Below are 24,408 nucleotides of genomic sequence, written 5' to 3' on the forward strand. Positions count from 1 at the left end.
GGGTAGCACAACAAAGAAGCCTCCCCTGCCCCCGCTCCTTTCGCCTTAACAGATATTACGGGACAAGTGCTGGTTGCGAGTAGCGCCTATGAAGGCCGGACACTAAACTGGAAACGAAATTAATTATTTTTTTCACCAGGTGAGGCCCAATGAGCTGCGTGGCTCTTTTTCAAAAGCGACCTGGCCACAAATGAAAGCTCAACGAAGATGGCTTATCATGAAAAATGTAGAGCGGCCAAATACTCTCAAAGCGTGTTTCTAAATGTCGAGGGAAAATCCCGGAGACAAATCTACGTGACAATGGGGAGAACACGCAAACTCCAAATATACAGCAGGCGTCACGGCCGGGAGCGAACCCACGACCAACCCGAAAAATCGGCGAGGGAGTTAACATCTCGTCAACGTGGCACACGTGGAGAGGTGGTTGGATGGCACCACGCCCAGCCACCTTGTCTCCCCAGCGGCGATGTTTACGCACCACACCAAGTACGTCCTCACTCAAGGCTGAGTCGACCTTAACGGAGGCTGAGGACCCGTTCAGATTGAGCGTCAACGTTGTTGGTTGATGAGCGGGAATCAAACCCGGAACGCCGGGTTCCTAACGCATTGGCACTAACCACTGCGCCACCGCTCCCTCCAGACCACACAGACACGCGCACGCGTGTGAGCTTGTTCCAGCGTGTTTATGTACATTTTTTTTGTTACGTAAAAACCGGCTCCAAAAACAATAAACAACGGACGAAAAGTTTGGGCATTCACGGTTCACACAATCAATCATACAAAACGGCACGCGCAGATCAAACGACAACATTTGTTTTAAAAGTCGAGTTTAAAGGATAAAAAATGGCACGTTACCACCACACGGGCCGGAAGGACTCTGGAGCCAAGACACCCGACCTCCAACCCGCCACAAAAAACCCGCCACAAGGCCGCCACGGTGCCAAGACCTCGTCCGGGGCAGCCGGCCGACAGGAGAGATGGCGTTTAGAAAGTTGTATCGGCCACTCCGGCTCGCCGACCTGCACGGACAGAATCCGTCGGGGACGGTGGACACGGCCGACGCGTTCCTTGGCAGAGCCAATGGCAGGAAAAGTCCCGACGGTGGCTCCGGTTGAGCCGGCCATGGCCGGCAGGGTACAGGAGTACGAGGGCGGAGCCTTCGTCTTGGGGGCTCGACAATCAAGAGGGGCGTGAGAATCGATCGTGGGAGGTGGAGACTTCGCTCGGCAGCGGGGGCACCGGGTGAGAAGGGAGAGGTGGGTGTAGCGGAGGGGGAGGGAGGGAGGGTGGTGAGCAGAGCGCATCGCGGTTTTAGGATTGCGTGACGTCCGGCGACGACGAGTCGGGCCGACCCCTGATCCAGCGTCGTGGGCAGCCACGGGTCGCGATCGCTCCGTGGGCGAGAAGCAGACAACAGGTGAGCGATGGGGGGAGAAACAGAGGCAGCGGACATCTCCCAGCTCCAGCCTTTCCCCTTTACACCGTCCGGGAACCACCACAATCTGCAGCAGCTGCCGACCAGTCGGAGGGGGGCAGCTCTGGTCCTGTTCCCCGAAATCGACGCCCTCCCCACACGGTGAGGAGGAGCGTGCCGGACGGCCGGTTGGCTGGGAAGGGCGGGGAGACCCGGAGGGCCGGGAGGGCAGCTGTTGCAGGCAAGCAGGAGGCTGTCCCAAATCCGTCTCAGTAGACGACCTCGTACAGGGTGGCCTTCTTATCCCCAGAGCCCGTCACGATGTACTTGTCATCCAGGGAGATGTCGCAGCTCAGCACGGACGATGTCTCCTTGGACTGAAACGAAAACGACGACAATGACGGTGGTGAGAGGCTCGGGTCTGGACTGGTGTCTGGGTGTGCTGGGCAGAAGGACAGATGGACAAGTGGATGACAGGTGGACGACAGGTGGATGACAGGTGGACGACAGTTGGAGATGCAGGCGGGTGGTTTGGTGGTTGAATGAGAAGGTTGGTGAAGAGGTGGGCAGTGAAAATAAGCAGTGGGTGGGTGTGATTTTGTTTGTGTGTGCGGTAACTTGGCAACCCAAGTTTAGTTCCCGCTCATGACCAATAACAGTCACAAATAAATGTACCGGTCCTGACCCTCCCATAGGTCGACTCAGCCTTAAATGAATAGCTAGCGTGGTGTGTAAACATCACCACTAGGGAGACAAAGGTGGACGTGTGTGGTGCTGATCACCTACCCCCTCGTGTGCCGTGCCGGCCTTTTTAGGTTTTCGCTAACAGCACTTGCCCCAAAAGTATGGTGAAGCTATATGGGGTATCTTTATCTTTGTGTGTTGGTAAGTAAGCTAGTTGGCGAGGGGGGGAGGCACAGGCGAGGGGGAGGCACGGGCGAGGGAAGGCACGGGTGAGCGGCGGCACAGGCGAGGGGGTGGCATGGGTGAGGGTTGGCATGGACGAGGGGGAGGCACAGGCGAGGGGGGGGGCACGGGCGAGGGGTAGGCAGCGGTGAGGGGCGGCACGGACGAGGGGGTGGCACGGGCGAGGGGGGCACGGGTGAGGGGGGGCACGGGCGAGGGGGGGGCACGGGCGAGGGGGGGGCACGGGCGAGGGGGGGCACAGGCGAGTAGGAGGCATGGGTGAGGAGCAGCATGGGCAAGGAGACGGCACGGGCGAGGGTGCGGCACAGGCGCGGGGACGGTAAGCGTGAGGGGGCGGTACGGAAACTGCGTCGTCACCTGGAAGATGCTGGCTCCATACGGGGTCCTCCACGCGTTCAGCATGTTGTCCTTCCCAGTGGTCAAGAACCACTTCCCTGGTGAGGGAGAGGGGGGGGTCGGGTGGTTGAGAGGTCAGAGCGTTGAGATCCTGATTTCAAATCCAGGCACAGTAATTAAAGTGGGTTCTTAACTGTGATGAGGTTGATGGTCTCGGCCGAGTCATTCCACACCCCAAAGATTGTACACATGTAGTGGGTTTTATTGAGACGCACTCTTGAGTATGGAGGCAACACGTTTTATTCACTAAAACAACACAGGTAAGTCTACACTCAACGGGATAACGACGAAGGGTGGTGACCACCCTGGATAGCTACATAACACTCACGGGAACACTATAAAACCTGCCGGGTCAGCGAATACGTTGCCCGGTTCTTGATGACTTCTCTCACGCAACAGCACTCCGTCCCGGCTTATATCCGCCCCATTCCAGATTCTTCTCGAGAGCTCCGGTTCCCCATCATGTGTCCCTCTCGCCCCCTTTGGGGGGTAGCCCCTTCCACCTCATCCAGTCACGTATCCTCCCGAGTTCATCCAAAGGCCACATCCTCACGCGCCCTCTCTCTCTCACCGTTGCCAGGGCCATGCCCCTACAGTACCCCCCATCACTGGGTACTATGGCTGCCCTCTAGTGACATCTAGTATGTTACTACATCACCCCCCCCCCCCTTCGTAAAATACAGCCGTCCCGGCTGTCACTATCTGCAAAAAGATAAGAAGAGTGTGCCTCCCAACAACAATTAAGAACAACCGACGAGCGAACAACGATAAATAACCACAGTACACACAATAATCACAAAGCCGAACAACAACAAAGCAAGGGAAAGTTAGCAATATACAGGGCCCGGTTCACACCCCCTCCCACCTCTAGCACGACCCTATGCCCGGATGTGTGGCAACACCCATGAGCACACGAAGAAGCAGGTTCAACCAATGAATCCCCTGACACATGAGTATGGCAAAAAGCAGGCGATGCAGGGAAACAACACGGTGGAGGAAAGTAATTTGAACCGGTTAGTTTTTGAACGAGTCCTCATTGCCGGGCCCCCAAGTGAGGTGGGCATGAGCTCTTTGGAGGGTCTAGGGGAAAAAGAAGAATGGCCTAATGGGCGTGGCCCCTCCCGGGAATCAATGACGGCAGCAGGAGGACGAGTGGGCGATGGTTGCTCCCCCCTTGGTGGTCCGTCCGTGGCCGGCGCAACCGGCGACGGCAAGGGCATCAGGTGCTTTGATCCTGGGGGTGGAATCACAGAACTTTCCTGAGGCACAACCTCAGCGGATGCCCGCCCCAGCTCGTTGGATACACCAGACACTTGACACATGAAAAGTGGGGATGAAGGGAACGTGCGAGGCACAACAAATGGTTTTAGGCATGACGGGTGTACGAACCAGCGTCGACGACCGAACTGAATCTGCACACATTGTGGCCTGTTAACTTGTATCACATCGACCGGGCCTCGCCATGGCTTGTATAACTTTGGGGACGTACCCACCGGTACCGGAGGACAGTGCAACCTGGCTCTGTCCCCGGGGTCCACTCTGTCCCCTGCACACGTAGTCTCCTTAACCTCTCATTTGCCGATTGTCGGAAGGCTGAATTCTCTCTGGAAGCTCCCCGTGCTTCCGACACATGCTGAAGGTTAAGGCACATCGGGTCAGGCATATTACTCTTAGACTTAGACCGTCCCGTGTCAAGCTGAACATCAATCGGAGGATCCTGTTCCCTCCCGTACATTAAAAAAATGGCGAAAAGCCAGTGGAAGCATTAGGAGCCATTCGATAGGCTGCGAGAACCCCTGGGACATGCAAGTCCCAATCACATTGTGACTCGTCAACCTGCTGACTCAACATAGACGTCAGGGTCCTGTTTAGACTTTCCACCATCCCATCAGTCTGGGGGTCATAGGGTGACATGTGAACCTTTTTGGTGCCCAACACATCGCACATTTCCTTCAGTAATTTGGACGAAAATGTTTTGCCCTGATCCATCAGGAGGCGTTCCGGAGCCCCCTTATCCGGTACATATCCATTAAAAGAATGCCTCAGTAATAGCCGTAGCTGACTGGTTCGGAAGCGGCCAAGCCATCGGCCAGCGAGAAAAATATTCAACCCCCACCAATAAGTACTGATTACCTCGTGGCGTGGTCAGAAACGTGCAACGAGTTCGTTTATGTGGGACACAGAGATCGATTGCAATGGCGGACAGCTCAATTTTGGAGGGGGTTTCTGATGCGCGCATTGCACACACCCCTTCAGCACGTTGTATACATCCGACATGCCAGGCCAGAAGAAATCGAGCTTAACGGTCGCAAGCGTTTTCTGCACGCCAAGGTGCATGAGCCATTCGTGCACCGCCCAAATGACTCTGCCCCTCAGGACAGTGAGTACCACAATATTGTGGCAACGCAACCTGCCATTGCAGCGCATCAACAGACCCCCTTTCACGATCACTGGGACCACCCCGCGTCAGTCCACACCCTCAACAGCGTTTGTGACCCATCGCCATATCCTCAACAAGGAGGCGTCCCCTTTCTGCACGGCTCAACCCCAGGGTGGTATCACCCGCGTCCGACACGGCGGAACCATCAGGGGGTGGAGCGTCCACCAACGCCACAACAGGGGAAGGTAATCCCGCATCCGCCGGCTTACAGCGCCCCGCGCCCATGAGACATGCACACCCGTTACCCGGCGGCAAGCGTGACAAAACATCGGCATTTACATGATGAAGACCCTTTCGATATGACACTTTAAACGAGTAATCTTGAAGGCCTTCCAGCCATCGAGAGAGCTAGCCAGACGGCTGGTCGACATGCAGCGCATATTGGAGGGCTGCATGGTCTGTGCGTACCTCAAAGCTCCGACCATAGAGGTACGGGCGGGATTGTTGGATTAAAACCACAATAGCCAACAACTCCCGGCGTGTCACACAGTAACGCTGTTCGGCCGGCGACAACACTCTGCTTTATGAGACCTCCTTTGCCAGTAACAAGATATAGTAATAGGTTATTACTATAGTAATAGGTTATTACTATATCTTGTTACTGGCAAAGGAGGTCTCATAATGTAAATGCTCACCCCGAGCCCTCAATACTCTGATAGTGCGCTGTTTTTGAGTTGTACGCCTTTTGGCGTCTTCTGGTCCAACACCAGTGGAGACTAGGCTCTAAGAAAAGCCGTCTCGGGTGTGGACCAATCAAATTCAACGACAGTGCATATTATTATCAGAGTTGTCTTTTTTGTTTGCATTTTGACTGCTTGTGTTGTGGTTATTGCAAACATGATGCCTTGAATAAAGGTGTCAGTTTTTGTGCCAGTTAAAAGGGTAAAACCTATTACTACTAACACTCTGCTTCCATAGGCCATGACGCTCTCTACACCCTCCACAACCTGGGAAAACACGGCGCCAATACCGGTGTTGCTGGCGTCCGTGTCCAGAATGAAAGGTAAGGAAAAATCGGAATATCGAAGGGGAGGTCCATTTACAAGACCGTCCCTAAGCGTGAAGAGGTTTCGCGGTAGTGGTGAACCCAGGCAAGAAACGGCGATAGTAAGAGGCGAATCCAATAAAGCTACGCATGTCCCCCACCGACTTGGGTGTGGGCCAAGTGCGCACAGACACACTGACGATGTGTCCCAAGTATCGCACCGATTGTTGGAGCAGGTGGCATTTCTGCGGCTTAAATTTTAAGTTTGTGTTCCACATCTTTAGGAAAACTGCATGCAACCGTTCACTTTGAACGTACGGCCAAAAACGATAACATCTAGGTCAGTGGTTCTTAACCTGGGTTCGATCGAACCCCAGGGGTTCGGTGAGTCGATCTCAGGGGTTTGGCAGAGCCCCCGCCACGGAGGTCCGGACACACTTGAATTATTGTGTAAATTTGTGATGACACACACGGCCCGCTTGGCCATCACTGGCTGCAGATGATCATGCTACACTGCTTGGCCAATCAGCGCTGCGGGGAATTTAGTGCGTACTCAGTAGTCAACGTGTGACTGTTGTTGTCGTACGTCGTGTGATTTCTTTAATATTTTATCCATACTAACTATGTCGGGCAAAAGAAGAAAGTGGTCGGACGAATATGTACAACATGGATTCTCATGTATCACGGAACGTGATGGGAGTGAGCGTCCTATCTGCATGATTTGCAACGCCAAGTTGAGCAACTCTAGTCTTGCACCGGCAAAACTAAAGGAACACTTCTTGAAGCTGCATGGAGACGGGGAATACAAGAACACAACACTTGCTGAATTCAGGGTGAAGAGAGCCAGATTCGATGAAAGGGCCACTCTGCCTGCTCTTGGATTTGTACCTGTTAACAAACCGATCCTGACAGCATCGTACGAAGTTGCTTACCTGATCGCAAAGCAGGGCAAGCCACACACCATTGGTGAAACACTTGTGAAACCAGCTGCATTAAAGATGGCGAATCTGATACTCGGAACAGCGGCCGAAGGTAAATTATCCCAAATTCCCCTTTCAAATGACACCGTCAGTGACAGAATAGAAGACATGAGTAAAGACATCTTGGCTCAAGTAGTCGCGGATCTGATTTCAAGCCCGGCAAAATTCAGCCTTCAACTCGACGAAACCACAGACGTTTCTGATCTAAGCCAGCTTGCTGTTTTTGTACGCTATGTGAAAGACGACATGATAAAAGAAGAGTTTTTATTTTGTAAGCCTCTTACAACAACAACGAAGGCAGCCGATGTGAAGAAGCTTGTGGATGACTTCTTCAGAGACAACAATCTTTCATGGGATATGGTTTCTGCAGTTTGTACGGACGGAGCTCCAGTCATGCTGGGAAGAAAGTCTGGTTTTGGTGCGCTAGTAAAGGCCGATGCACCACACATCATTGTGACGCATTGTATTCTGCACAGGCATGCGTTGGCAACAAAAACCTTACCTCCAAAAATGGCAGAAGTATTAAAAACTGTGGTGGAATGTGTGAACTATGTGCGAAAAAGTGCTCTGAGGCACCGCATCTTCAGTGAGCTGTGTAAAGAAATGGGCTCTGAATTTGAGGTACTTCTGCTCCATTCTAATATTCGGTGGTTATCCCGGGGACAGGTGCTGAATCGTGTTTTTGCCATGCGTGTAGAATTAGCCCTGTTTTTGCAAGAGCACCAACACTGCCATGCAGATTGCTTCAAAAATCCTGAGTTCATTCTCATTTTAGCGTACATGGCTGATATATTCGCAGCTCTCAATCATCTCAATCAGCAGATGCAGGGTGGTGGAGTCAATATCATGGAAGCGGAAGAACACCTGAAGGCTTTTCAAAAAAAGCTACCGTTATGGAAACGACGAACAGAGAACAATAACTTCGCAAACTTCCCGCTTCTGGACGACTGTGCAAGTAAGATCGAAGATGTGTCTGGAATCGGAGATATTTCTGTATCCACGGAACTGAAGCAAACAATTGCCACGCACTTAGATGAGCTTGCAAAGTCTCTCGACGGATATTTCCCTACAAGAGAGTCATATCCAGCATGGGTGAGACAGCCGTTCACGTTTGCTGTTGAAACAGCAGATGTCAATGATGAATTCCTCGACGAAATCATTGAAATTCAGCAGAGCCAGGTTCAACAGCAACTCTTCAGAACAACAACGCTCTCAACGTTTTGGTGTCGACAAATGAACAAGTATCCAGTTATTGCTAAGAAAGCCCTGGATTTTTTTATACCATTTGTTACAACATATCTTTGTGAGCAATCCTTTTCGAGGATGCTGGACATAAAAACGAAGAAAAGGAACAGACTTTGCTGTGAAAATGACATGAGAGTGGCACTTGCCAAGGTGACGCCACGCATATCTGAACTGATCTCTCAAAGGCAACAGCAGAAGTCACATTGATTTCCAGGTATGTAATTTGTTGTGAGTTTATGCATTGTGTTGGTTTTATTCTTTGAACAAGGTAATGTTCATGCACGGCTCATTTTGTGTACCAGTAAAAAACATATCTATGTCTTGAATTTGAAAAAAATCACATTTTATTTTTCACTAAAGAGGGGTTCGGTGAATGCGCATATGAAACTGGTGGGGTTCGGTACCTCCAACAAGGTTAAGAACCACTGATCTAGGTAAACCAAACAGCAGTCCCACTGGAGCCCCGCCAATACCAGCTCCATAAGCCTCTGGAATGTGGCTGGCGTAGAGAGGAGCCCCATCGGAAGCCGGTTAAATTCAAACAAGCCTTGCGGTGTTTGGAACGCGGTTTTAGGTTTCGAACTATCATCCAACGGCAATTGCCAAAATCCTGACAACAAGTCAAGGGTAGAGAAAAACCGCACCCCGGACAGAGAATCTAAGGAATCATCCATACGCAAAATCGCAAACAGACTGTTCGATGGTGAAATAATGTCAGCGGCCAACATTTCGTCGATCACCTGACAGACATGGTCCTTCTCTTTAGGACTTAATCTGTAAGGGTTCTTATGGATGGGGGCGGCATCTCCTGTATCGATGTGGTGCTGCAGGAGAGTCGTGCGGTCAATGTCGTATTTCCCTTTACTAAAAACGTCAGAAAATTCCCTCAAGAGTGAGGCAATTTGGTTCTCTGAGTGTCTGATAGATCGGGGTTTTCGGAACAGAGAGTGTCCACCCACCTCTCATTGCCCCGCGCACCTTGCTCCGAAGCCGATGTGACCCCTACCTCACCAATAATATTTTCGCCGCAACTCGCAGCAGTTGCAGGGGCTAACATAGTCCCTGCCTGTATAATGGACGAGACCAACCCAGTGTTGAGGACCTGAATAAAGGGTTCCTGATCACGGGACACCAAGGTCTGGGTCCCCACTAGTGTCAACCCCCGATTCGCTTGATTTGAGGGTCCCAGTAGGATCCCTCTGGCGGTTGCTACACGATCGACTTGCTTCCGTAGTTTCAGGGGCACCAGCATCTGCGCCCCGGGCAGAATTTTTACAGTCTTACTCGCCACAGCCTGGACTGTGGCGTTAGCTGTGTGCAGTCGAGTTGGGGAAGAAAAGCCAATCGGCGGCCCGATGCCAACTTGATGCAGCCCTGATCTATAAGGATTTTCAGGGGCAATTTTCCTAAGAACCAGTAGGCAGGGTATGGCCAAGGATTTCGAAACTAGCACCAGCCCGGTCAACTGGATGTCACCGATACATACTGTCGTGGTAATTTGACCGATGATCCCTAGAGATCCTCTGCTCGCGGCGAAACACAGAACGGCGACAGGTTGAAGAACGTAAGAGTGTTTGGGCAAGATGTTAAAAATAAACTAATGAGATAATAGTAGCGGACGCTCCGGTGTCGATGAGCACAACTTCTATCCCTTGGACTGTTCCTACAATCGCCGATGAGCCTGCCACCGCGGCGATAACCTGATGTGCCAAGGCAATCCCGGACGCCCACGCTCTTTGATCCGATCTGAGCTGACACCGCGCGAACCCGCACCGATGTTCGAATTAGATGAGGTGGCAGCAAGCGTCGAGTGTGTGGTGCGTCACGACTTGCCTGGAGGCCCGGTAGAGAAGAGGACAACCAGGTGGAGGACGATGGTGGTCCAGGGAGTCCTCCTCGCACAGCGCGGCATCCCTTCACGATGTGCTCCGGCAGGCCGCAGTCGAAGCAGATGACGGGGCTGCTCCTCGGGCGAGAGAAGGTCCCTCTCCGCTGGTCTCGCCCTCCTCGTCGCCCCGCGTCGACCTTCCTCCATCGGTCGTCGTTGCTCGACGTGCATACTTGAGAATCTTCCACATCTTCGGGTGCATCCGGAGCAAAGAAAGAACCGGTGCACGCCGCCACCCCCGCTCGGCGTTGAAGAATAAAATGTGCTTGGAGGCATCGGTGCGATATAAAGAGAAGATAAATTTACATCCTCTGTAGCCTGCAGAACAACATGCCAGCAAGCGCTCCAGAACTAGGGAGTCCAACCCATCCTGTTCCATTTTTGGAAATGCCGCCTGTGCCAATAATAGCAAAGCGCTGCGGAACGCGAGATGCGTCTCTGATTCCCCTAGAGTCCGCGCGGCAAATTTCTGACGAACGTTGGATGATGGATCAAAAATCGCTGCCATCTGCATGAAGGCCCGCGGCAACGTGTCCCTGTCGGCGGAGGGAATGACGTAGACTGCCGCCAAGGCATTGTCATCTAGTGCAGTGGGGAGAGCACGGAGCGCCTCCACCGCCGTCCAACCCGCCAACTCACAGTTCGCCATGACGCGCCTCCTGAACGCTTCCCTGTCGCCATCCGACGCCATAAACTCTTTGATGAATGGGAGTCATCGCCGGAGAGGTGGAACCGCAATAGTCGGCAGTTGTGGAGATTCGGAGACGGTGGGAAGATCTTCCCACCCGATCGCCAAATGGCGGCGGTGCGCGCGGGCTGCTCGTCCGAAGATTCCCGCGCGTGGGAAATGGCGGCTGCGGCGTTGACCCCTCTAAGCTCTGGCACTCCGGTCTCTGGCGGCGGCTCGTCGTGGCCCAGCTCAGAGACCAACACTGCCACGGCAGCCAGCAGCTCGGCGAGGCGGGTGCGGCACGCCCCGCGGTCTCTCCCCGATTGCGGAAAGGCTGTGGCGTAAAACTCTTGTCGCTGCTCCGCCGGCAGCACCGCCTCGCTCTCTTTCTCTGGGGCTGCAACAGCATGGGCTGTCTGGGGAATGATCCCCTCTTCATCCCCTTCATCCGACGAAGTCTTCATGGGTTGTCGTCTATGAGAAAACATTTTCTTCTAGTCTAGAGCTATCACTTAGTATGGTTAGCCACTTCTGACACCAAATGAGTATGGAGGCAACACATTTAATTCACTAAAACAACACAGGTAAGTCTACACTCAACGGGATGACTACAGTGAGGGAAAAAAGTATTTGATCCCCTGCTGATTTTGTACGTTTTCCCACTGAAAAAGAAATGATCAGTCTATAATTTTAATGGTAGGTTTATTTGAACAGTGAGAGACAGAATAACAACAAAAAAATCCAGAAAAACGCATGTCAAAAATGTTATAAATTGATTTGCATTTTAATGAGGGAAATAAGTATTTGACCCCTCTGCAAAACATGACTTAGTACTTGGTGGCAAAACCCTTTTTGGCAATCACAGAGGTCAGACGTTTCTTGTAGTTGGCCACCAGGTTTGCACACATCTCAGGAGGGATTTTGTCCCACTCCTCTTTGCAGATCTTCTCCAAGTCATTAAAGGTTTCGAGGCTGACGTTTGTCAACTCGAACCTTCAGCTCCCTCCACAGATTTTCTATGGGATTAAGGTCTGGAGACTGGCTAGGCCACTCCAGGACCTTAATGTGCTTCTTCTTGAGCCACTCCTTTGTTGCCTTGGCCGTGTGTTTTGGGTCATTGTCATGCTGGAATACCCATCCACGACCCATTTTCAATGCCCTGGCTGAGGAAAGGAGGTTCTCACCCAAGATTTGACGGTACATGGCCCCGTCCATCGTCCCTTTGATGCGGTGAAGTTGTCCTGTCCCCTTAGCAGAAAAACACCCCCAAAGCATAATGTTTCCACCTCCATATTTGATGGTGGGGATGGTGTTCTTGGGGTCATAGGCAGCATTCCTCCTCCTCCAAACAAGACGAGTTGAGTTGATGCCAAAGAGCTCCATTTTGGTCTTATCTGACCACACCATTTTCACCCAGTTGTCCTCTGAATCATTCAGATGTTAATTGGCAAACTTCAGACGGGCACGTATAATATGTGCTTTCTTGAGCAGGGGGGCCTTGCGGGCGCTGCAGGATTTCAGTCCTTCACGGCGTAGTGTGTTACCAATTGTTTTCTTGATCACTATGGTCCCAGCTGCCTTGAGATAATTGACAAGATCCTCCCGTGTAGTTCTGGGCTGATTCCTCACCGCTCTCATGATCATTGCAACTCCACGAGGTGAGATCTTGCATGGAGCCCCAGGCCGAGGGAGATTGACAGTTCTTTTGTGTTTCTTCCATTTGCGAATAATCGCACCAACTGTTGTCACCTTCTCACCAAGCTGCTTGGCAATGGTCTTGTAGCCCATTCCAGCCTTGTGTAGGTCTACAATCTTGTCACTGACATCCTTGGAGAGCTCTTTGGTCGTGGCCATGGTGGTGAATTTGGAATCTGATTGATTGATTGCTTCTGTGGACAGGTGTCTTTTATACAGGTAACAAGCTGAGATTAGGAGCACTCCCTTTAAGAGTGTGCTCCTAATCTCAGCTTGTTACCTGTATAAAAGACACCTGGGAGCCAGAAATCTTTATGATTGAGAGGGGGTCAAATACTTATTTCCCTCATTAAAATGCAAATCGATTTATAACATTTTTGACATGCGTTTTTCTGGATTTTGATGTTGTTATTCTGTCTCTCACTGTTAAAATAAACCTATCATTAAAATTATAGACTGAACATTTCTTTGTCAGTGGGCAAACGTACTAAATCATCAGGGGATCAAATACTTTTTTCCCTAACTGTAAGGGTGGTGACCAACCTGGATAGCTACATAACACTCACGGGAACACTATATAACCTGCCGGACCAGCGAACACGTTGCCCGGCTCTTGACGACTTCTCTCACGCCCGAAGACCGAGCGGGCCGCATATCTCTTCAACAGCACTCCAACCTCCAACGATGGCGCCCCTGCCAGCTTCTCCATCCCAACTTATATCTGCTCCGTCGTGGCCAGTGGCTCTGCCCCTGGCCACGCCCCATTCCAGATTCTTCTCGAGGGCTCTGGTTCCCCATCATGTGTCCCTCTCGCCCCCCTTGGGGGGTAGCCGCTTCCACCTCATCCGGTCACGTGTTCTCCCGAGTTCATCCAAAGGCCACATCCTCACGCGCTCTCTCTCTCACCGTTGCCAGGGCCATGCCCCTACAGCGCCCCCCATCGCTGTCTACTATGGCTACCCTCTAGTGACGTCCAGTATGTCACTACACACACGTAAAAAAACCCTACCAAACAATATTTGGTGCTGAAATAAATTTTGCCAAATTCCAGCTCTCATCCCAAAATAGACGATTCTTGGTACTCGGCGAGAGTTTCTCCCGGATGAGACGAATAAATAAACAAGACAACAAAAAAGACGAAAAGTCAGGGATAGCGATGGCAGCGACGACGACGCTCACCGCAGTGGGCGAACTTGAGAGACAGCACGCAGCTCTCGTGCAGGTGCAGCTGGTACTTGTCAGGCTTGCTGTTGTGCAGCACCTCCACGCTGCTGCTCTCCATGCCCACGGCCAGCCACTCGCCCGTCGGGCAGTAGCCCAGCGAGAAGATCTGCCAAGGGGTGGCCAGCGACGGCGTGAAAGATTGATCGGGGCGGAGCGGCTGTGCCAGCCGTCCGAAAACTTACCGACTCTGCCGGTAAAACATTAGCAAACATCCGGCTGGGTGATGCTCCAAGGTTAAAGTGAGTGGGTGAGCAAATGGGTGAGTGAGTGAGCGAGTAAACGGGCGAGTGAGCAAATGAGTGGGCCAGGGAGTGGGCAAGTGAGTGGGTAGATGAGCGAGTGGGTAAGAGAGCGGGCCAGTGAGTGTGGGTGGGCGAATGAGTGAGTAGCCGGGTGAGCAATTAGCCAAGTGAGCGTGCAAATGACCGAGTGGGTGAATGGGCAGGCGACCATGGCCCCGGTTGCCCCTCGTTACCCCGGCTGTCTTGGTTACCCATGGATACCCTGGTTACCCTTGTCCCTGGTTACCCAAGTTGTCCCTAGTTACCCTTGTTGTCCGTGGCTACCCTGATTTCCCTAGTTATCACTCATTACGATTGTCCCATTTACCCTGGTAAACATGGAAACCCTGATTACTCCTGTTACTCCTGTTACCAGGTGCACTCCAGTTATCCCGGTTGTCCCAGGTAACGCCGGTTACGATGGTCACACCCCGTCCCCACCACAATTACCCCTGGTTACAGTGGCTCCGGTTGCCACAGCGACCCCCCCACCATGCCCCGCCCTGCGGCCGCACCTGCGAGGTGAAGTCGTGCTGCTGCAGCTGCCGTCCCTCGCGCAGGTCCCAAGATCGCACCGTGTTGTCCAGGCCGCCCGTCCACAGCTTGGCGCCGTCGTGCGAGATGTCGATGCAGCTGGCGCCATCCGTGTGGCCCTGGAACTGCCTGCGGGGGACGGGCCGGAGGAAGCGGCAACGGGTGTCCGTGCGGACGTGACGGTCGTGTCGGCTGGTGTGGGGAGGGGATAGCGATGAGGATTCTGGCACAGAGCTACCACCAACAACAAAACGAGTGAGGATCGTTTTCAGAATTTGGTTTCCGGTTTTTCAAAAGTCGGGAAAGCCCAAAACGGATTGAGGAGGAACGTTCGTAAGGAATGCAACCTCGAGACCCAGGAGCTTTCAAACGGTTCGTTGTTTCCCTTCAAGCGCGGTGGTGGCGAGATGTTAACTCCCTCACCTAGTATAGAGGAGGTCGTGGGTTCGATCCCAACCCTGATGCCTGCTGTATATTTGGATTTTGTATATCTCTCTCGCCCCACGGTGGCGTGGATTTTTTTTTGGATCCTCAGTTTTTTCCCTCCACATTTAGAATCAAAAGCATTTCGAGTATTTGGCTGCCGCTATCAATTTCCACACCATAAGCCACTTCGTTGAGCTATTATTTGTGGCCAGGTTTTCTTCTGAAAAAGAGCTACATAGCTCAGTAGGCCTTACCTAGTAAAAATAAAAATAGTTTCGTTCATAGTTTAGTTTTACCCGGTAGTGATGAAGGAGTCACACGCGCGGTCGCACTAGAACCAAGTTAGACCGTGAATCCTACCCGTTTAGTTTGTTGTCCTCACCCCGCACCTCCAATTAGCACGGTTGGCTACATGCGGTGCGAAATAAGTTCAATATGCATACGTACTACCCGCGTATGCATGCATGTTGCGGGGTCGCGGGGGTTAGAGGTCATGGGTGGGAGCGGTGGGACGAACCTGACGAGTGTCTGGTTGTGCAGGTCCCACACACCGAGGTGGGGGAGGGGGGTGGGGTTGGGGTGGGAGGGTGGTCGTGGTCGTGAGAGGGGGGTGGGCGGAGTTGGGAGGCGGGGCGGTTGCGGGGCTGGGGTGGGGGTCAGAGGTCATGGGTGGGCGGCGGTGGGAGCGGCGAGACGAACCTGACAAGCGTCTGGTTGTGCAGGTCCCACACGGCGACGTTGCCGTCGCTGCAGCAGGAGAAGCACACCTTGGAGTCGGGGCTGATGGCGAGCGCGTAGCACGCAGGCGCCGACGACGTGAGCTCCGCCTTGATGCGCGGCGTCGGCGCCGCCAGGTCCCAGATGGAGATGGTGCTCGCCTCGCCGCCCACGATCAGTGTGCGCCCGTCCGGCAGCAGCTTGCATGAGCGGATGTAGTTGTCGCGGTTCTGTGCGGCGGCAAAGGCATCGCGTTCGTGGACTGGACACAACCCAGATTAGCGACACATTCGCACCAGATTCGAGAATGATTTGGCCAATATTCGTGACTGATTTGGCCCAGATTTCTAACTGATTTGGCCAAGATTAGTGATGGATTTGGCGCAGATTACTAACTGATTTGGCCAAGATTAATAACTGACTTGGCCCATATTAGCAACTTGATTTGGTCCAGATTTAAGATCCAGATGGGCACAAATTCGACCAAGATTATAACGAGTGAGGTTCAGTGAGCGGCCAGTTGGAATGGGGCTGTGGGTAGCAGTGGTGAGCGAGTAATGAGGGCAGCTCAGTAGCGAGTTGGGAATGAGGGCATGCGCGCGAGGGGTGGGTGAGCTGTTACAAAGACGGGCGAGGGGGCGCGCGGGGGCACGAGGGCGAGTGAGCGTGGCGAGGGCGAGTGAGCGTGGCGAGCACGAGGGCAGGAGCGGTTGTAATGCGTGACTGGTGGAGCAGTAATGCGGTCATGTTGGTGGATACGAATGCCAGCACGTGGGTATTGGGGGAGGGGGGTGGCAACAGGGCGGGTGTGAGAGTGAGCGACGAGTATTCACGCGGGCGGAGAGAGCGGACGCGCACCAGGCAGTCGAGCTGCGACACGGGCGCTGCCTTGCCCCCGTGGTGCTGCTGCTGCTGCTGCTGGGCCACGTCCCAGATCTTAACGCAGCCCTTGCCGCCGGTGAAGACGCTGCGTGCGGCGCTGCTGATGGTGACGGCGCACACCACCTCGCCGTGCGGCAGGGCGCTCACGAGCCGCACGCGCCGTGGCACGCCGGGGCCCGCCAGCGCGTCCCCGGAGAACGCCACCGGCTGCATCTGCCCATCGGCGCTTACGTGGAATGAGTAGGCCCTGCTGGCACCAGCAGAGAGTGGGTGGGTGGAGGGGACGGAGGGCGGGAGGGGTGGGAAAGGGGGTGGAGGGCAAGGCAGCACACGTGTGGATCTAGAAATGTCTCAAGGCCGGGGGGTGGTGATTCAGAAATATAAAATGAGTTGTGAGGGGAGATTTCGGAGGGGAGTAGAGTGAGGGCAAGTCCATAGGGTACCTTCAAGATGGTGAGTGGAGTAAAACAAAGCTGCAGTGACCGGGCCGTGGCCATGGCAGTGGAGGAGGAGGAGTGCAGGAGGAGGAGTGGAGGAGGAGGAGTGGAGGAGTGGAGGAGTGGAGGAGGAGGAGTGGAGGAGGAAGAGTGGAGGAGGAGGAGTGGAGGAGGAGTGGAGGAGTGGAGGAGGAGGAGTGGAGGAGGAAGAGTGGAAGAGGAGGAGTGAAGGAAGAGGAGTGAAGGAAGAGGAGTGGAGGAAGAAGAGTGGAGGAGTGAAGGAAGAGGACTGGAGGAGGAGTGGAGGAAGAGGAGGAGTGGAGGAAGAGTGGAGGAGGAGTGGAGGAGGAGTGGAGGAGGAGTGGAGGAGGAGGAGTGAAGGAAGAGGACTGGAGGAGGAGTGGAGGAGGAGGAGTGGAGGAGGAGGAGTGGAGGAAGAGGAGTATAGGAGGAGGAGTAGGTACGCACGGCTTGGTGGCAAGGCCAGCAGTGAGGCCCGGGGTGGCCGCCGCGTGGACCCTCATGTGTGCGTGCGGATCAAACTCCATCTGCGCGCGACAAACGGGAGACGAGCACCAACGAGAGTCCGCGAGGGACCGCGCACCGCTCGGTTGCTCGCGACGACGACCTCGCACAACCGGCCCCCCGGCCCCCCACCCGGGACACCGAACCCGCTGCTCACGTGGCCTATGGACGTGCTTGACGTTGGTGAATTTAAACGGCCGCGAGACAAACACGGGAGGCCGGATCTGTCCGCCGTACAGACCGCCCAGCTATCGAGAGCGGAGGAATCGTCAGCGTGTGGTGGAGCTGTGTGTGGGGCGAGGAAAAAGCTGCACACACACACGTGAACGCATGTCCAGACATGAGCTGGATAGATGTCAAGGTGGCGGCGGGAAGGGGCGGGGCGTCCTCTGCCCCCCAAACTATACACCGCTCAAATACAGCAAGCAAAGCAAAGCTCCCCGTATAGCCTCAACATGATGTTGGGGCAAGTGCTGTTAGCGAGCACAGCACACGACGGGGTGGGTGGCCAGCACCACTCCCGGATGCCGCATTTTTCTTGCCAGTGCTGATGTCTTTACGCAGTACACCAGGTGCATTCTAAGACTGAATTTACCAAGGAGGCGCCTTGAACCGGTTCAATTATTCGTCGCTGATACTGGCTCTCAGCGGGAATCAAACTCAGGTGGGTGAGTTCGTAGCACAGTGCGCTAACCACCGTGCGCTAACCACCGTGCCACTGCTGCACACACAAAAAAAGACAAAGATACCCCAAATAGCCTTAACATACTGTTGGGGCAAGTGCATGTGCCATGCTGAAGGCCAGCATGGTACATGCACACACAAACACACACACGAGCACTACCCCACACGCGCACACAGCAGCACACTCGAATGCACGCACACTCAGACACCCGCACGCACGCACGCACAAACGCCCGGGGTGCGATTTTTAATCTCACGCCTCGCCGATCAATTACAGCCTCACGCTCGGGAGACCTAAACCCTCGTCTCCACTGCATGCTCCCTCCCCCCGCCCCCTCCTCCCCCGGCCCCTCCTACCCCCCAAACCCCCACCAGAAAACCCATCGGTGCTGCGAGAATAACCACTCGGCCCTGCGGGTGGAAATAGCGTGTGGCGCGATAAGACTCCTCGTCGCACTGCCACGGGGGTGGGGGGCGGGCGTGGTGGGAGGGGGGGGGCACCAAATAAATGATTCACCTCTTTAATTACCGGCTTCCAAGCCGGCGCTCCGGTGCCCACCGCGGGCGTACCGGCCCGCGGTGGGCGCGACGACGCGACGGTGGTGAAATCGCGCCGAAGTGCCGGTCTCACCACGGGCGAGCGGCCGTAGGTGGCGGCCGTGGCGGCGGCGGCGAGGGCGCTCGCGTGTGGGGCGAGGCCGTGTAGATGGACGCCGGGAGGTCCATAACGGCCGGGCCCCGGCGCGCTCGTCTCCCCGTTGGCGCCCGGGTGGGGAGCAATCCCGAAGGGGGCGCCGACGCCACCGCCCCCGACGAAGGGGGGGCCGCCCCCCCCCGCGCCTCCGCCCGCCAGGGGAACCCGGAAGCCGCAGCCAGCTGGGGAGGGGGGAGGAGGGCACGTGGGTCAGGGTCAAGAGGTCGTCACGGCCACCGCTGGCGAGGCCGCCTCGCCAATCGGTTACGCCAGGGGGTCAGCAACCGAAATAAGATCCGTTTTTTTCGAATCGACTGTGGTGAATACAAGCCGGTAGGTCCTTAATGAATAAGGTCACGAAGGAGCGGTCCGTAAAGCGCCAGCGCACGCGGCTCCCAAGCCGCAGGTTGCCGGCCTCTGGGCTATGCCGTTTGACCCCGTGCTGACACTGATGCGCAACAGGCGTGCGATGTTCAAGGTGTGCTCTTGCAGAATCGCACCACTTGCATATTCACGAAGTGAATGACGGCACTGATTTCATAATGAATAATTAACGCAGTTATTTATTTATGCAGGGAAAAGACTCGCCGGAGTTTATTGATTGTTTTTTTTTCAGGTGGGTCCTGCTTGAATTTCACCGATCATCTGGTTGTGAGTGATACGTGGCAACTTAGATGTTAACTTCCTCGCCTGGTATACAGGAGGTCGTGGGTTCGATTCCGACCCTGACGCCTGTTTATTTCGAGTTTGCATGTCTCTCTCCCCATGGTCGTGTCGATTTTTCTCTGCGGCCTCCGGTTTTTCCATCTACATTTAGTCAACCTCACGCGTTTAGAGTATTTGGCTGAAATAAATTTCCACGTAACAAGCCACTTCGTTGAGCTATCATTTGTGATCACCAAGTCGCTTCTGAAAAAATGCTATACAGCTCTTAGTTTAGTTTCAGTGGTAAGTTTTAAATAAACATTTTTTATATCAGGTGAGAACTCAAAAAGACAAGGAGATAGTCTCATGTGCACTAGGGTGATCCGGGTCACCGAAACGAAGAAGATCCAAATAGATACAGACAGACTAACAGAGACACAGAGGAATGCACAGATATATGTTGAGACTCACAGAGACACAGAGGAGCACACAGATACAGCGAGACCCACAGAGTCACAGAGGAATACACAGAGACAGAGAAACCCACAGAGACACAGAAGAATACAAAAACATACTTAGAGACCCACAGATGAATACACAGAGATACATAGAGACCCAAAGAGACACAGAGGAATACCCAGAGATACAGAGACCCACAGAGAAAGAGGAATACACAGAGATACATAGAGACTCACAGAGACACAGAATAATACAGAGAGATAGATAGCAACTCACAGACACACAAAGGAATACACAGATACAGAGAGACCCACAGAGACACAGAGGAATACACAGAGGTACATAGAGACCCAGAGAGACACAGAATAATACACAGAGATACAGAAATAACCACAGACACACAGAGGAATACACAGATACAGAGAGACCCACAGAGACACAGAGGAATACACAGAGATACATAGAGACCCAGAGAGACGCATAATAATACACAGAGATACAGAAATAACCACAGACACACAGAGGAATACACAGACTTTCAAATTGATTTTGTTGAACCAGGTGGTGCAAGAGTGACCTGGGTCACCAAAAATGACAAAAGTAAAAAAAAAGAACAGTAGAATGATGAATAAGAACAGTAGAATGATGAATAATAACAATAGAATGATGAATAAGAACAGTAGAATACGATGATGAAGTAAAAATAGAAATCGGCACAACTGTATCACACGAGAAATCGAAAATATTGGACAAACATAAATTAACGTTGAATAACAATATTCCCTGCAGTGCAAGTCGGCTCAGGCAGATTAAGGTTGGACTGATCACAGCACAATTAGACTAATTGAGAGAGACATTAAAAGAGACATGGGGCGACTGTGGTACTAACACATACGCGGACACGGATATATGATGCCAAATGATGTTAGCGCAAAGAATCGACAGCTCGGCATTAAATTGTAACTGAGATGGGAGAGTAAACAATCCGCAAGTTGGCCAATCAGAGGGAATATTGGGCACTGCCCAGAACAGTATAGACCAACACACATTTTCGACAACCTTATCTAATTTCACTTTATATTTATAAAGCGCCTTCACAGGAGGCGCTTAACACAGCTTAAAAAAATGGCGAATGTTTTAGACAGGGGCGTGCAAGGATTGAGAAATGAGCGATCAAGCGGTAGTTAGGAGCCACGAAAGGGCTACTGAGGAGGGACGGGTTGGAGTGGAGGGGCGAGGGGAGGGAAGAGGAGGGGCGACATGTGCCAGCCACCATTCGCCGTGTGCACCACCAGGCGGGGATTCAACGTCAAAACTCCGCCGGGAGATCAGTGGCGGGGGGGGAGATGAGGTGGGCACAGCGGGGGTCTTGATAGGGGCGGCCACGGCCCTTACCGAGGGGGATGGCGCCAGGCGGTTTCCCCAGGAGAGGCCTCAAGCTGACAGCACCTCCTCCGCCGGTGCCGGCGACCCCAAGGGAGTCGCCCAGCACCGACACCGGCGTGATGGCCTTCTCCACCTGCCGGCGACGATGACGACAAAGGAGGCGCGGCCGAGGTTAACGGCACCGTGGGTAACAACATCATTGTCATCATGGTCGTCGTCATCATCACCATCACTGTCATCATCGTTGACAGCTCTCATCCGGACTGCGCCCGGAATGTAGCAAACGTCTCAGGGAGCAGAGAGACAACGCAGGAACCGGGAGGGAACCGGGTGGGAGCGAGCGCGGCAAGGAGAGAAAAAAGATAAATCAAAGTTGTAGATGAAGAGGCCTAGTGGTAGATAGATGACCAGAACGTTACCTATCAACCCACACTGTCCAGAATGGTCAAGTATGGTCAAACAAACTCCATGACCTCCATGACTGACAGGAGGTTTGGGGGGCATCTAAAATCCAGCTCACAGAAATGGCGAATTAATGGAGAGAATCGTGAGATGGGTGGGGAGTGGGGGATTTAGAGAGGTGGCGTGGTAGCGGGCGGCACCTGGCCAGCATCTTTGCAGCGTGACGAGGGGGTGCTGCTGCTGGATGCCACCGAAGCGGGGCTTTGGGGGGGCCCCCCGCCGCCACCGCTGCCACCGCCGCCCCCCTCCTTCCGGCCCCCGGGAAGCCGATCGAGACCGTTCTCCTGCGGTGGTGCCACGCTGACGCCGATGCCGCCGGGTCCCGGGCTCCCCACCCGGGGAGAGGAAGCCTCCTGAATGGGCCGCAATCACGACGTCGCCACAACATCGCCACAAAGTTCCCGGGCCCAGAGATGGAGTCAAGTTATTTTGGCGTAAGGTCTGGTTTAATGTGTGGTCCAGTCCTGGGCTTTACTTCATGGGGAGGTGACGGAGGGGAGCACGGGGAGGTGAGGAGGGTACTAGTATGGCAGGGGCCCATGGGGAGGTGAGGCATGGGGGGGCAGCAGCTCACTTGGGCAGCGTCCAACACCAAACCCGGCTGCTTCTCCACAATGGAATGTTCCAAATTCAATGTCCACCGTGTGAATTTTTATCTCAAAACGGACTGTTCCATTCACATATTTTCGTGGGTTAGTGTTGAAACAAACCAGGCAGGTGGGTGTCCGGGTGGGTGCATGTGTGTTTTCAAGTCGGTTGAGTAAGTGGTTGTGTGGTTGGATGGTTGGCTGTCCAGTTAGGCGGATGACGAGGCAAGTGTGTGTTTGGGTGGTTGGGGAGGTGTGTATTTTAGAGTGAGATTGGGTGAGTGGCCAGGTGGTTGGGTGAGTGGCTAGGTGCTTGGGAGAGTGGCTAGGTGCTTGGGTGAGTGGCTAGGTGGTTGGGTGAGTGGCTAGGTGGTTGGGTGAGTGGCTAAGTGCTTGGGAGAGTGGCTAGGTGCTTGGGAGAGTGGCTAGGTGCTTGGGTGAGTGGCTAGGTGCTTGGGAGAGTGGCTAGGCGGTTGGGTGAGTGGCTAGGTGGTTGGGTGAGTAGCTAGGTGGTTGGGTGAGTGGCTAGGTGGTTGGGCGAGTGGCTAGGCAGTTGGGTGAGTGGCTAGGTGGTTGGGTGAATGGCTAGGTGGTTGGGTGACTGGCTAGGTGGTTGGGAGAGTGACCAGGTGGTTGGGTGAGTGGCTAGGTGGTTGGGCAAGTGGCTAGGTGGTTGGGTGAGTGGCTAGGTGGTTGGGTGAGTGGCTAGGTGGTTGGGTGAGTGGCTAGGTGGTTGGGTGAGTAGCTAGGTGGTTGCGTGACTGGCTAGGTGGTTGGGTGAGTAGCTAGGTGGTTGGGTGAGTGGCTAGGTGGTTGGGAGAGTGGCAGGTTGTTGGGTGACTGGCTAGATGGTTGCGTGACTGGCTAGGTGGTTGGGCGAGTGGCTAGGTGGTTGGGAGAGTGGCTAGGTGGTTGCGTGACTGGCTAGGTGGTTGGGTGAGTAGCTAGGTGGTTGGGTGAGTGGCTAGGTGGTTGGGAGAGTGGCCAGGTGATTGGGTGACTGGCTAGGTGGTTGGGTGCGTGGCTAGGTGGTTGGGTGAGTGGCTAGGTGATTGGGTGACTGGCTAGGTGATTGGGTGACTGGCTAGGTGGTTGGGTGCGTGGCTAGGTGGTTGGGTGAGTGGCTAGGTGATTGGGTGACTGGCTAGGTGGTTGGGTGTGTGGCTAGGTGGTTGGGTGACTAGCTAGGTGGTTGGGTGCGTGGCTAGGTGGTTGGGTGAGTGGCTAGGTGGTTGGGTGAGTGGCTAGGTGGTTGGGTGAGTGGCTAGGTGGTTGGGTGCGTGGCTAGGTGGTTGGGTGAGTGGCTAGGTGGTTGGGTGAGTGGCTTGGTGGTTGGGTGAGTGGCTAGGTGGTTGGGGGAGTGGCTAGGTGGTTGGGTGAGTGGCCCATCCCCACGCAGTGCCTCACCTCGTTAGAGATGTCCACCACGAGGTTGTCGTCACTCCTGGCCGCGTCGCTGTCCTGAAAGACATAGTGGTGGTCGCACAACAACCACTACAACCGCCATTCGCCACTAAGGCAGGAGGTCATGGGACAGACTCAGGTGCCATGGGTCAACTGACCGAGATGACTGGCTGATGCACCACCTGTGTCCCCTACTGTGCCACACACGCACACACACATGTGCTCACACCCACACACACACACACGTGCTCACACCCACACACACACACACGTGCTCACACCCACGGACGTGCTCGCCATTCATTTTCCCGCCCAACACACATACAGGGTAAAGGTGCAGCCCTGCAATTGCTTTCTCACGCCACTGCACCTGGCAGAAGGGCTTCCACTCGAGAAGAGAGAGAGCTTTGGAGCCCCATGC

General features: G+C 54.1%; 1 protein-coding gene across 5 annotated transcripts in view; it reads right to left on the minus strand.

The window, feature by feature from the left end:
* Positions 1 to 668: 668 nt before the first annotated feature.
* Positions 669 to 24,408, minus strand: part of LOC116950694 (transducin-like enhancer protein 4) — a 54,961-nt gene continuing 31,221 nt past the window's right edge. For 4 of the 5 annotated variants that reach the window (XM_032968668.2, XM_032968667.2, XM_032968665.2 and 1 more), the window contains 11 exons: positions 23,991 to 24,044; positions 22,137 to 22,349; positions 21,544 to 21,667; positions 18,982 to 19,226; positions 17,610 to 17,689; positions 16,681 to 16,951; positions 15,805 to 16,052; positions 14,661 to 14,808; positions 13,820 to 13,970; positions 2,699 to 2,775; positions 669 to 1,791 (listed from right to left, as the gene is read on the minus strand). In XM_032968668.2, coding sequence (XP_032824559.1) covers positions 1,684 to 1,791; positions 2,699 to 2,775; positions 13,820 to 13,970; positions 14,661 to 14,808; positions 15,805 to 16,052; positions 16,681 to 16,951; positions 17,610 to 17,689; positions 18,982 to 19,226; positions 21,544 to 21,667; positions 22,137 to 22,349; positions 23,991 to 24,044 — 1,719 coding nt within the window. In that variant the 3' untranslated portion in view covers positions 669 to 1,683. Of the gene's footprint in view, positions 1,792 to 2,698; positions 2,776 to 10,220; positions 11,420 to 13,819; positions 13,971 to 14,660; positions 14,809 to 15,804; positions 16,053 to 16,680; positions 16,952 to 17,609; positions 17,690 to 18,981; positions 19,227 to 21,543; positions 21,668 to 22,136; positions 22,350 to 23,990; positions 24,045 to 24,408 lie in introns of those variants that run through there. The other variant, XR_012946443.1, reaches the window with a different exon arrangement.

The sequence above is a fragment of the Petromyzon marinus genome, chromosome 40, assembly GCF_048934315.1.
Source record: "Petromyzon marinus isolate PM22_M1 ecotype Great Lakes invasive population chromosome 40, UKy_Petmar_22M1.pri1.0, whole genome shotgun sequence".
Classification (NCBI taxonomy): Eukaryota; Metazoa; Chordata; class Hyperoartia; order Petromyzontiformes; family Petromyzontidae; genus Petromyzon; species Petromyzon marinus.